Below are 14565 nucleotides of genomic sequence, written 5' to 3' on the forward strand. Positions count from 1 at the left end.
TTGTCAACCCCTAGCTGTACCTGGCAGCAAGATCACAGTGAGTCTTTTGTTACAGACATGTTAACAACTAAACTACATGGGCAATTTTATATGTAATCAAAGTTTATTAAGGGTGGTTTTCAAAATACAAAAAAAATACAGAAGCATACAAAGAACAAAGAGAACAGGCTATGGCACTGGAATGGTTATGGCTACATAGACGATAATACGGTACAAAACAGATATAAGTGTACTTATCAAATACATCCTTGGTTAGATTCAATAAACTTGATTTACTAAAAATGGAGAGTGCAAAATCTGGTGCAGTTGTGCATTGTAGACAATCGGCTTCTAACTTCAGCTTGTTCAATTAAGATTTGACAATAAAACCTGGAAGCTGATTAGTTTCTGTGCAGAACTGCACCAGATTTTGCACTCTCCAGTTTAGGTAAATCAACGCCAATGTTTATACAAAAACATCATCATCCAGTGAAGATCATATACATGTGCAACCATTTATCTTGACCCATCTATCAATTTAGGGCCAGAATGACCTGCCGTGTCACCTTGCCTGGCCATAGTCTAATGTGTAACCAAGTATATTAAAGTAGAGAAGAAGAAAGAGAAAGAAAGGACGAGGAATAGAAGGATAAGGCATATCAACCGAATCCCAGGGGGATATAGGAAGTAATGGTAGGAGTAAAGAAAGAAAGGGAGGAATCATGGTACTCTATACATCTAGCAGTTTTAAGCTCATGCAAGTGAGTAACTTGTTTCCAATCACTTTATCTACAAAACAATGCAAAGGGAGCAATTGACAGGAGGTGCATACCCTGCTCAGTGGCAGTTGATCAAAATCACCCAAGTGATCTAGTTCAGTCCTAACATTTTTTATTACCGATTACAGGTATCAAAGTCTACACTTTTAAGTAATCATCTGCTTTTACAATAGTTTTAATTTATCAAAATTTGAATGATTCATAAGCTTTAGATATCGGAGCATTTAAGACCATTTCTTCCATATCAGTCCCTGCACTTACTTGAGTTATAAAGAGTATTTCTGTAAACCATTAATGTTCTCATTGCCCTCTGAATCCCTGACTCTCTGTACCTCTAATGCATTGTACCCACTACTGAAAATATGCTGTATACTTCAAGTGATTGCAAACCCTCACCTTGTAAAACAACGCATTCAGTTTAAAATAGAAATAAATGGCCAACACTTGTATATAGATATAAAAAAAACATTATAAATAAATTTTTCCCTTTTTTATAAGTAATCAAATCCCCTTTGTTCTCAGGTGCATAAGAGGAGAGGAGAAACAGCAGTACACTGACACTGAACTTCCCATTGAGTGGCGGCTGAGAAAGGGGGGGGGGGATTCATGTCAGGACAAGTCTGATCATGGGAGGAGAACAGGCCCAGCTAGAGAAATGACCACGCTGTGCTCTAATGCTTGGTGTGGTCAATTTTAATAGGAAAGCAGAGTGACTGGCAGGAACACCAATGATTTTGCAGAAAGAGAACAGGATATTGTTTCATACAAGTACATAGTACAGCAGGTACATATCAGGAATATGAGATGTTGGGTTTACATACTCTTTCACAGTATTACAGAGATAGTGCTATTTCTCACAATAGCATTCTGTGTGCTAGTTATTACATATGTATTGTAACTTTGGAATATATCCTTTTTGTTAGCAGCAATCATACCAGTTAAGAAGTTGCTAGTAGATTACAAATGGTGTAATTATAACTATAATTTCTAATAGTAAAGTTATTTAGAACTCCATCTGCAGCCTATTACTAAATTTGTTTTAATTTCTGAATTTGGTATATCTACCTAAATGTAAATCAGCTAATATCCTTATACAGGAAGCCAGGATAATTTGTTGTTTTTTGCCATTTGTGCATTTTGCCATTGTCACTGGGAAGGTAAGTGGAAGATGGGCTGTTAGTGAGGGTACCACATCTAATATGTAGCTTTACCAAGGAGACACTGAAAAATGACTGACTGTCTTAATATTCAGGAGAATGATTGGTCTAACATCTGGATGGCAACCAAATCTTGCTCTCACGGTGCAGTGGTCCTGGAGCTGACCTTTAAGGTTTTATTGTGATGTTTTTAGTTCCTGCTAGAATCAATAGGCTTGCACCTATTTACTCATCAGGCTGATTTTAGGGCTGCAAAGATGTGGGTACGCACCATCATATTTAGTGGCGCTGCCTCATAGTAAGTAAATTCTGGTTGGAAATTTTACAGATCCTCTTGATTTTGTTTTATAAGCATCTTATCCCTGACCCTGCTGTAGCTCTCCTTAATAAGCAACTCCCAGAACTCACTTCAACACAATTTAAGTTAATTCTTCAAGTAACAACGGCTGTAAAAGAAACCGTAAGCAAGGCCTGGAAGACCCCTAGGCTTTGCCTTATGGAGACCAAGTACAGGATCACCCAAGCCATGAACCATGGCAATATCAAAGCCATACTACAAGATATGGTATGCAAATATACCGTGGTATGGCATCCCTGGATCACTCGTTTTCCCTCTTTGGACATTGAGTCATCACTTACGGAACCATGATTTTTTGAGGAATTGTCCTCCTTCCCAAATACTATCCTTCTAGGCTGCTTGAGCACACCCCATGGAACTCCCTTTTCTACCTTCCCTCTCTTCCCTCCCCATGTCAACTCTTTACTGTTTTAATGTTGTTTTGTAAACTGCTGCTTTCTACCATGGCTACTGTTTAGTCTAGCACCTTGGCAATGAACTTGCTCATCCTCCACTGACATATGAATCTTTGATACTATTGTTGTCAATGTTTCTACTCACTGCATTTCTGAGATGCATCTCTGAGACAGAGGATTGTATATCTGCTATCCTGACTTGTAAATGCTTTTTATTGCCTTGTGAAAACTATTAAAATATATTGAAAGAGAAAAATTATTGAGTTTTCCAGGTACCCAAAAAAAGATTGTAGAGATCTTTAAAAAGTCAAGTTAAAGAATATCAATTTAAAACAAATTAAAACTCTGTGACTGTCAAATACTGTACATCGACTTTTGTCTGAGTATACATATCCCCATCCAGTATTGAAGGACAGAAGTAGTGTACACCTACTATGGATGTGGTCCTACATACAATACATACGCCACACATTTGAGACACACTGATGAAAGATAATATTGTGTCCCCCACATGGGCCTAAGGTGAGCATTCAGCCTCCAACATCAAGCTAAAATATATATATACATCCTAGGATATATTGAGGAGGGATTGGCTACCCCTACAGGGCTCTATAAGGAAGCCCATGGCCAGCCCTAAGTGCCCAAGACCCTCTTTGTTGCCCCTGTGCTCATCAGGAGGATGAGGTATGTGCCCGCTCCACTTATGCAGAGTGGACACAGCCACAGTTCCCTCTGCTCTATGGGCAATCGGATGTAAACAGACAGGCTGTCCAGTTACCCCTGGTTCACATATATGCGGTTGTGTGGGCCACGTTTTGCATGGGCACAAGAGCCCATTTATTTGAATGGACTCCCGTGCCCCATGACATGTAGGGAAGACGTCCCTGAACGTCTTCTGAAAACACATAACTAATGGCACCAGCCCACAGGTCCACATTCCTCTGTGTGGGTGGTGTGGGTGGTTTGGCTGCACCCGCACATATGTGAACCTAGCCTTACAACCAACTGCAATCTGATCCAATCCAGCCAGATGGAGGGGAACAAATCTACTTCTGTTTGTTTTTGCTGGATTGGATCTGAAGTAGCTAGGTGTAAACAGACATAAGTGAACAGACATAAGTCTGTTTACATCTGACTGCCCATAGAGGAGAATGGTGGATCCAAACAGGTCTGCCTATAAAACGGACAGGCGTTCCCAATCGGACCACTCATATGAAAGGGGCCTAATGATCTACTCTTCTAGTAAATCAACCCTTATGAGAATGAATATTGAATTCTGACTGGTTGTTATGAGACCACGCAAACAGGTCCTTTAAGAAACACTACGTTAGGTCCTCTACAGCTGGAGTAAAAGTAGCAAATCATTTTCACACTTGATTAGCTTTTTCCCCTCCATTCAAAACAAGATGTTTATTGTTGGCTTTGTATCTGGAACATAGGCTACAATTTTCATCCAGTGTTTTTGCTACAATGTCATGTAGCGTCTCTGTTCTTTAATGAAGGCCAAAGAAAAAAAAGCATCTACATTTTATGTCATGGTCGGACTTTATAAGGGTGGGCTTTCCGCTGGCTGTTCCCCTTACCCCTAACAAATAGACTACTGGAAGGGAGGTCTTTGGCAGAGATATTTGGTATTTACAACTGTCAGTTTTTTTGTCTTTATAGATCACAAATATTTGATCGGATTAGAACCTATCATAGTGACTATTATACATATAATAACCCTAACAAACTGGTTCCTGATTCATGATGATCTCTAAGTTTAAAATGACTGACAAATATTGGTATTATCCAAATATAATGTTCTTGGGGTCAGTTTTTAGGGCTAATTCACACCACATTGGATCAATGTGCTGAAAACTAGTGTGTCGACATGCTCTCAGTCACTTGATCATGCTGAAAAGCATTGTAATATGTTTCTATGTGCTACAATAAACTGCAACACATTTTTTTCCAGCACACACCAATGCCAGGATTTGATATCACATTTAATTGGCAAATGGACTGGATAGTGAATCTGGTTATACGATGATGGTATTTGCCTATATACTGTATACATGTGATGATATCATCAGAATCAAGAACTTCAAATTATTATGTATCTTTCAGGTCACAACGGGATGGAATCCTGGTTGCCTGGACTAGAGTTTCCACCTCATTCCATGTTATATTGGCATATTTATTCCCTATATGAGATACAATATCAAAATGAAATGAGCTAAAGACTTTTTTATATAGTAAAATAAAAATAAAATTAATTCTGATTATCCTTATAAAGATTTCAAAGCTTTAGTTGCCACTTCTTAAAGCGGAACTTCACTCTCTCAGTCAGAATGGAATATTTCTAATCCTTATGCTGCTACCGTTAGTAAATAGATAGGAAAGTATATCATATTCACTTGTTTTAACCTTTTTTTTTTGCATTCCTTCATTTACTTCCTGGTTTACATGCCTAGGCAAATGATGTCATACATCCCAGGAGTCTTCAGGAGGGATGGGAGGGTTCTCAGCTCAGCCAATGCCTGAGCTTAGGAGAGATGGATTCCAGGAAGTAACTGCTACATGAATCATCTCCCCTTATTCAAGATGGCCACTGCCAGAAATGACAGGAGGTGTTTTTCAAAATGATTTCTCAGCAAAAAAAGGATGGAGACATGGATGGATGGAGGAGTTTGTTTTAAATATTAATAATGAATTAAATTGCATTTTTTGTTTGTGGAACTCTGATGCATTGCAGTTTCACTTTAAAAAGATAAAGATTCAATTGATGGGTGCACAATGTAGATAGAAAATCGTAAATACATATGATAAAGGTATACAGATCAGAAATTGTAGAAGGCTGGGTTCACATTGCTGCAAAACAATTTTCAATGCAATTTTATAGTGCAACTTGGATGCAGCTTAGATGTGGTTTGCATATTCTATGGGACCATAATTGCACAGGAATCACACAAAAGAGGTACAGGATCCTTTTCCAAAATCACACTGTACTGGGTTTGCTGTGATGTGAATGGATACTACTGAAAACAATGTGATTTCTTTCCATTGTCATGCGATTCTGTGTGACTCATGTCACATCTGAAATGACACTAGTGTGAACAGAGCCTAACACAGTGACAAAATTGTACATGGGTTCCAGGAAAGCAGGCAAGTTCTTTGAGATGGAGTAAAGTGCCATTTGTCAAAGCAGCTATCTTCTTGCTAGCTGCTAACCTTAGGCAGCACATTTTTTAATAAAAATGGAAGTGAGATGACTACTTTAACCTTGGTTTTACAAGAATCCTGTAAAAATGAAGACATGCCTCTAGGGTGGCAAGTGTAGAAGACTTTAAACAGGAGAACACTTTATGTAAGTTTATCGGTTACACAAAAAGTTACAATAAAAATGTTTTGAGAGAGAGACATCAGAATTCAGGTAATTACTGATGCACACATTATATTTTAAACAAAGTTTCTTTCCTGATCCTTAGCTGTCTCTGAATAGGATTGAATTATTTGCTTACATTTTAGGAAGAAAGGTCTGCACTGCTAAAGTATCACTTATAGCAATATAATCTAAACAGATGTATTCCTGGTGATGAACTTTCCATTAGGAATACATATACATGGCTATATTAAGACCTAACGATGCTGTATTGGATGGCTCCAATACATCATACATTGCTCTCATACTTCATGGACATTTTAAGGTGTACTTCCTTGTGTTAGCATCAAGAAGAATGGAATATGGCTTAAACAAAATGTTTCTGTTGGTTATAACTGGAATAGACGTACAGCAAATAATATTTATATACCTACAGCTTACCCTTACAGTTCCATGGTGCCATTTTACTGCAGTGCCTTATGTACCCAAAACCCTTATAAAAACCATGGTTGTACAATTTCCCTGGCAGTCCACCACAAACTGATATTTTATTTGAAAGTGAATGCTGGTTCTCTTACTGGTTTCCTATACAGTAGTGGTTCTCAGCAACTGGGCCATTGCCGCTGTTAGGCCGTGGCCTCCCTCCTGCCAAGCTATGGCTTTAGGGACAATGCGCCCTGTGCCCCTTTAGTAGGATTGATACAGCTGCAGTCCCACAGTTCACTGGAATTAACATGTAAGCACAACCTGTAATCACACACTTTGAAACTGCAGCCAATCAGCAAAGTTCTGACACTGTCACATGACAGTTTTGGATCTTGCTGACTGGCTGCAGTTTCAGGGTGTCTGACTGGCTGACTGGTGACACTTTGGGGGTCACACATTAGGCTCAGTGAACTGCAGGACCACAGCTGTTTAATTCATTGGTGTATGCGTGAATGCAGAATGGCAAAATGTGACAAGCATAAGAGGATGTTCTATTTATTTCTTACAAATGTGGCAATAAAATTATTTGAAATAAAGTATTATTTCTTTAGCAGATAGAAAAGTAGAGATAGATAGAAAGAGAGAAGATAGGGAGGGACACAGAGAAAAAAGGAGAGAGAGTGAGAGAGAAAAGGAGAGAGAGAATGAGAAAGAAAAGGAGAGAGAGAAAAGAGAGAGAGAAAGAAAAAGAGAGAGAGAGAGACAAGGAAAGAGAGAAAAAGAGAGAGAAATGGAGTGAGAGAAAGAAAATGAGAACAAGAAAAAGAGAAAAAAGAAAAGGAATTAGAGAGAGAGAAATAGAGAGATAGAGAGAAAAAAAGAGAGAGAAAAGAGACAGACAGACAGACAGACAGACAGACAGACAGACAGACAGACAGACAGACAGATAGATAGATAGATAGATAGATAGATAGATAGATAGATAGATAGATAGAATCAAAGAGAGTGAGAGAGAAAAAAGAGAGAGTGAGCGATTGAGATTGACAACTAGATAGAAAGAAAGAAAGAAAGAGAAAATGAGAGAGCGGGGGGGAGAGAGGATAAAAACATTTTGTCATTTTTTGTCTATTTATATTACAGTAATTCATATTTTTGATTGATTAAACACAAATTTTGCATTCCTATACTTATATTGTATGAGAATTAACTTTTTTTTAACAATAAGGCATGGAAGGTTTTAAAATTACCAGGCTCTGATCTCGCTAAGGATGAGAACCACTGGTATAGAGCATCTCTCCTGGATTTTAATACCCTGATCTTCCTACATGTATCTAGTCTTGTTTTTCAACCAGAGTCTCACTCCTCCTGGTTTAGCAGAAAAATCCTCCCTGACACTAATGCATTGAACATGAAAATTCAACAGGATGAGTGAGACCTCTTGTAGATGCCACAGATATGCAAGCTGTAAATGAGTCTGAGTATTCCTTATCTCTTTATTTAGACAGCATCATTATGCAGCCAATGCATCATCGTGGCTGGAACTTACATACCTAAATGCAAAGATGAGGAATGGCAGTCATTATTTTGTCATGACAGTTTCCCTTTAAGAGGATGTAACTGTCAAAAGGTATGACATCCACAGGTCAAGTACAGGCCTATAATGTATATATCCAAATGTTTTTTTGCACTGTTTAAACCACCAATAGGGATGAAATCTCGGTTCGGCCCAAACAAGTCTGTACCGAATTTAGTTTGTTTGGCGTTGATCTGATTGCTGGACTTTTAGCCTGTTTTCAGGAGCTAAATTTTATATAGTTGCAGGTCTTTCTCCTGCAGTTTCCTTCTTGCACTGTCAGTGGTTCTCTTTATTAATCAGTGACATCACCCATTAACAAAGGACATTTTTTTTTTAAACTTACCGCTTACTCATTCACATGGGGTAGTATCTGGGTGCCCCAGATGCTAATAAGCCCCCATCTGCAGAACCCCACAACCACCAGGCCAGGGTTGTGGAAAAGAGGCCCTATGTCTTCATCCACATGGGGACATGGTGCTTTGCCAAGGGGTCCCCCTTATTTTCCTTCTTTCTATGGATTTTTGAGGAGAACCCCATGCTGTTTTCAGATTTTTGCATAGGGTTCCCCCTAAAAGTCAGACCAGACCCTCATGTAGAATAACAGGCTAGTATAGATGAAGGGAATTCCCAGCCCCATGTGCACACCCTCTGCTGACCTGTGCTGTAATTGTACACAACAGCAAAGGCTGAAACCAGCTGGTCAGTTTTGTCCAATCACAGCACAGAGTTCTGAGTTTACAAACACACAGAACTCTGGGTACACAGAACAGCGATCTTGCGGTTTCTTTTCCCTGAAAACATATTACAGACATCACACTTGTTAGGCACACAGTTATGCCCTTGATTGCCCCTTGTTCAAGACTGAGCTCATGTACATATACGGGTGAGGGATGGGGGGGGGGGATGGGAGGAATCCTGGACACAGAAGGTGTCTTTCCTTAACCACCTAAATCTACTGTGACCAGGCTACCGGCTCAGCAATGTAAACAAACCTTGTGAGCTTACGTCTAGGTTTGGGGCACGGGTGTTTGCGCCCCCTGCTGACCCACGCTGTACTTGGAAACAGCAGGATTTTGTCAGCAGGTCCCAGCCAATTATTTATGGCTGAGACTTGCTGACTGCCTGTGTCCAGTCACAGCGCAGAGCTCTGTATTAACAAACAACACAGGGCTCTGTACACAGAGCAGCAATCTGGCTGCTTCTTCTTACTGCAAAGCAGGGAGAAAAAACAGCCAAATCTCTTATTACATATTACATTCATTACTTTTGTTAGACACACAGTTAACCCATTGACTGTTCTTGATGTTAACCTCTTCCCATTCAGTGTCATTGGAACAGTAACAGTGTACAGTATTATGTCTGATCACTGTATTACTGTCACTATTGATGTCAGTGTCAGTTTGTCAGTCAGTTGGTGTATCTCCCAGCCAGCACCAGACTGCTCACCACACTATCACAATCCCACTCTAAGTCGCTGCTCACCGCCATTACCAGTATAGTGTCATAGCTGCGTAAATTCCAGCATATTTACCATAGTTTGTATATGCTATAACTTTCACACAAACCAATTAAAAAATACACTTGTTGGGATTTTTTTTATCAAAAATGTAGCAGAGTACATATTGGCCTAATATTTTAAAAAAAATTTATTGGGTATGTTATAGCAGAAAGTAGAAAAAAATTTTTTTTTCAAACATTTTCGGTCTTCTTTCATTTATATAATAAAAAATAGAAAACCCAATGATGATCAAATACCACCAATGGAAGCTCTATTTGTGTGCAAAGAAATTATATAAGTTTAATTCGTATACAGTGTTGCATGACTGAGCAATTGCCAGTTAAATTAGTACAGTTCTGAATAGAGAAAAATGTCCTGGTCATGAAGGAAGTAAAACCTTCCAGAGGTCAAGTAGTTAAATGGCATTTCTTCTATGTATTTTTCAGTTTTGCTGTAGTAGGTTGTTTATGCACAGATGTGACACTTCATAAGCAGGTTAAAGCTATACCCCAGGTGTGTTCTTTAAGGGAATTTTGTATTTTTAATGTTGTCCTTTAAGCATTTTTACCATCACTGCTTTTCACTATATAGAATTTTTTTTTACTTTTTTTTGTTTTTGGTACATATTCCCCAGTGCAGCGCCCCCCACTGTTTGTTTGACAGTCTCATGCCTGTTAGCCTAAAAATGGTCAATACTGTTTTTTAAACTTTTGGCTCACTTTAGTTTCAGTGGAGTTTGGATTCGGCATTAGAACTGTAGTAAAGTTTACCCACCCCTAACTGAACCCACATATGTTCTGTTCTTCCCTAATCACCAATATTGAGGAAGAAACAGGAAGTGTACTTTTATGACAACACCATATAACACCACCAATCAATAATCTACAACATATTTAGCCACCTGGTTCAACATGAAAATCCTCAAGGATTTTAAATATTTATATAAGTATATAATTATAACAAAAATTCTTGTCTTTTCTAATCACACAAAAAAATATTGTATAAATTAAAAAATATATTTGTTTTTACAATGAAGACCGGAAGGATAAGGGTTAATCTACAGCCCTCTTAACCCATTCTAGACTAGATGCAGCATGCTTAGAGCAAATGTTAAAAAGCTATAGAACATACTGCTGTCTTTTTTTTTTTGTTAGTTTTGTTTTGTTACTCTAACTGGAATGTATCTCAACTGATTTGATTTTTTTTTTTTTTTTTTATTATTATTATTATTATTATTATTATACAAGATTTAAATAGCGCCAACAGTTTGTGCAGCAAAACGAATTAAAATATACAAAATAAAAACAGCCATAACACAGCCTGCTAACCTGACACAAAAGCTCAGTAGCTGTGTCTGTGAAATGTTGGGTGATTTCCTAAACTAAAAATAGAAATAGTGGAAAACTTTGTGGAAGTTGTCTTTGTACTCACAGATTTCGGGGAAGCGCCTGGCTCTGATGTTGTTGTGACAGTGGACGCAGTTTTGTATCTCATCATCTTGTCATTGATCAGAGATCTGTCTGTGGATTATAGAAATGTGTGCTCCTCCAGTCTCCTGTTGTTGAATTCAGTCAATTGGCTTGCTCCATGTAGTAAGATTACTCATTCGCACACATGTCCCTGAGACAGACTAAGAAGGGGGTTAAGCTCTGATGATCAGACAGTGGAAGTGCTGTTAAATCTCTCCTCCCTTTTCCTGTAGCTGGAGGTGTCCTGGTAGAGTAATCCTCCTGTTCACAAGTGTCACAAGAGCTGGATGATAACTCCCCTCTGCTCTGCTGTCTGGATGGCAACACCCCTCTGCACTGACAGCTCCCCTCTGCACTGATGACAGCACCCCTCAGCACTGACAGCTCCCCTCTGCACTGATGACAGCTCCCCTCTGCACTGGTGACAGCACCCCTCTGCACTGGTGACAGCACCCCTATGCACTGATGACAGCACCCCTATGCACTGGTGACAGCACCCCTCTGCTTTGCTCTCTGGATCACAGTTCTCCTTTACTCTGTTCTCAAGATGACAGCTCCCCTCTGCTCTGTGGATGACAGCTCTCTTCTGCTCTCTGGATGACAGCTCCCCTTTCCTCTGCTCTCTGGATGACAGCTCCCCTCTGCCCTCTGATCACCTGCACTGATCCAACACAGAGAAACACTCAGTTCCTGCTTCTTCTCTGGCTCATCTCACCTGTAACTTCCTACTAGACTTGTCAGGCAGCATTCATGGCAGATATTTGTGCTGCTTACCTGGACATATGCATGAACGCACGTCAGACCACTCCCTCCCGCCCCGTCACAGCCAGGAGGGTGGTGTCTGTCATTCTTCAATGTGACAGCAGAGTCCTGGCTCAGGTTAACCTGTCACTCTCCACATGTTGGGAAACAGTCTGATGAAGTTAGTATGCAGCTCAGTGGCATGAACGCAAGCTTGTACATGTTGAGTTTGAAAGTGTAATTAGTAGCAGTTAGTATCTTTTGAAGGCTAAGTCCACCTATACAAATAAAAAAAATAATTAAATATAAAAAATACAATAGAAAAGCAAAAGCAATGAATGCATTTTATATATATATATATATATATATATATATATATATAACAGAAAATGCAAAGAAAATAGTAAATATAAAAAATACAACAGAAAAGCAATGAATGTATAATATATATATATATATATATATATATATATATATATATATATATATATATATATGCACAGAAAGTGCAAACAAAATAGAAATCAGAAAAAATGCAATAGAAAAGCAATGAATGCATAAAAAAGACACAAATAATACATGCAAAAATTAAAACAAAAATAATGAAAACTGTATTGTAAATGGAAAAAATAATATACAGAATTAAATAGACCATAAATAAGGCTTGATGGCACCGCTTAGAGGGCGTGGCTAGAGCGGTGCTGAGGCCACTTAACATACTCTACATGTCTGACTCCCGAGGCTGGTCTTCAGCGGCGTCCGCTTGTTCACCTTCACACTAGAATTAAATATAATTATATAGAATTAAAATAAAATATAATAAAATCAAATAATTGCACAAAAAATACAGAAATAAACTGTTATTTTTTTTTAATTCACATTTATTTTATTTTCTTGCATTGGAGCCTGTAAAGCATTGCAACCATGATCAGTGGATTGTAGATTTAATACTCTGGCTCCTGAAGACTATTCCTCTAGCTGCGATTCTGGACTTTTAGTTACAAGGCTGACGGAAGTATCAGGAGCAGACTGACAACTCATGGGCCCCCAGGCAATAGGGGAACATGGGGCCCCTGTGTCCTTGCCCAAACTGAAAAAAGCCTATGAAAAAGGTACCAGGGGCATCTCATGGGGCCCCCTACTGACCCCGGGCCCTCAAACAGTGCCCGAGTTTCCAATTGGTCAGTCCACCCCTGGGAAGTGTCAATGGACTACAAGTGATAATCAGTGATCATCAGTTAGAAGATAAGAAGATTAGCAGATGCTCGGCCATGCAAACCCATTCCATGAAGCTCTCTACACACTGTTGTTGTGCTAATCTGAAGAACGAAATGAAAACGAGAAGCGCACCAACCTTGCGCATTACCTCAGTAACCAAAATTTATTAATATATAAAACCCAGAGGGGAGGGCTTGATTTCAGTCCTTGGGTACATATAGGAGTGAGCACTCTCAGTTCAGTTAGCTCTGATAAAGAAGGGACACCCTTCAAAACGCGTCAACTGTACTGAATATCCATCCTCTTGATGGGATTCGCGCTGTCTTCAAGTCCCTTTGAGAACTTACATGCCTGATTTTATTTGCTGTTTGTGAGTATACATTTTTATAATTAATACATTTTGGTTACTGAGGTAATGCGCAAGGTTGGTGCGCTTCTCGTTTTCATTTCGTTCTGCAGTATTGGTCGGGCTTCCCCAGCCTTGTTTGGAGCCGCACAACCCTACATGCATTGGTGGTCGATTTTTCCAGGTCTGGTTCCATCCATTCGCCACCCGTCTGTGTCCTAGAGTGCAGGAGAATTTGTTTTTGATTTACTGTGCTAATCTGAAGGCCACACAAAGTTTGGAGGTCTTTAGCTATTAACTCTGTTGGTGACTCGTCAAACAGTTGGCGACTTCTGCGCAGTGTGCGCAATCTACATATGGGTGTAACATGAAACATGGTCAGAAAGATTGACTTATCTTCTAAATCAGTTTTATCTGCCTTAAACCAGCCATACTCTATACGATCAGATTCTACAATCTCTGTACAATCTTCTTTAACCACTACAATACAGCTCAGGCCAAGGCCAAGTTTTCAGCTTTCAGTGCTGTAGCATTTGAATGACAACTGAGTGGTCATGCAACACTGTACCCATATGACATTTTTATCATTTTTTTGAGACAGATACAGCTTTCTTCTGGTGGTATTTAATCACCACTGGGTGTTTTATTTTTCGCTAAACAAACAAAAAAACACCAAAAAGTTTGAAAAAAAAAACCCTTTTCTTATTTTTTGGTCTAAAATTTTGGAAACAAGCAATTGTTCTTCTTCACTGATGTGCGCTGATGAGGCTGCATAGATGGGCACTGATAGGCTGCACTGATGGGCACTGATTAGGCTGCACTGAAGGGCACTGCTGAGGTAGCACTGATGAGGCTGCACGGATGGGAACTGATAAGCTGCACTAATGGGCACTGATGAGGAGGCACTGATGGAGTGGCACTGATGGGCACTGATAGGTGGCACCAATAGGTACTGCTATGCTGCAGTGCCCTGATTATAAGTGTAAACATAGTACTGACAGGCTGTCCTTTCTTCACACAGACACAGCGTGTGAGGAAAAGACTGCTGATAACCAGCAAGTCTGTTTACATGTTATTAGCTGTCATTGGACACAACTGAGCACGTGGTAAAAGGCCTCTGTGAATGGTCCTTTACTGTGATCTGTGATCAGCTGCATCCAAAGGGAGGCGCAGGTGGCACATTCTGGGAAGAGGTCCATAGACGCCCTCTCAGAACAAGAGAGCCATGCTGTGCTGGTTATAGCGCGGTACTAAAGTGA

The 14565-nt window shown here is 39.4% G+C and overlaps 1 protein-coding gene across 2 annotated transcripts in view; it reads right to left on the reverse strand.

Annotated features, from left to right (window-relative positions):
• Nucleotides 1-11737, reverse strand: part of MYZAP (myocardial zonula adherens protein) — a 134400-nt gene extending 122663 nt beyond the window's left edge. For both annotated transcript variants that reach the window (XM_089667736.1, XM_089667743.1), the window contains exon 1: nucleotides 10964-11737. In XM_089667736.1, coding sequence (XP_089523862.1) covers nucleotides 10964-11029 — 66 coding nt within the window. In that variant the 5' untranslated portion in view covers nucleotides 11030-11737. The remainder of the gene's footprint in view (nucleotides 1-10963) is intronic.
• Between the last annotated feature and the right edge of the window lie 2828 nt (nucleotides 11738-14565).

Source organism: Staurois parvus, unplaced genomic scaffold (genome assembly GCF_062004578.1).
Source record: "Staurois parvus isolate SC_StPar_1 unplaced genomic scaffold, SC_StPar_1.0 ptg000054l, whole genome shotgun sequence".
Classification (NCBI taxonomy): Eukaryota; Metazoa; Chordata; class Amphibia; order Anura; family Ranidae; genus Staurois; species Staurois parvus.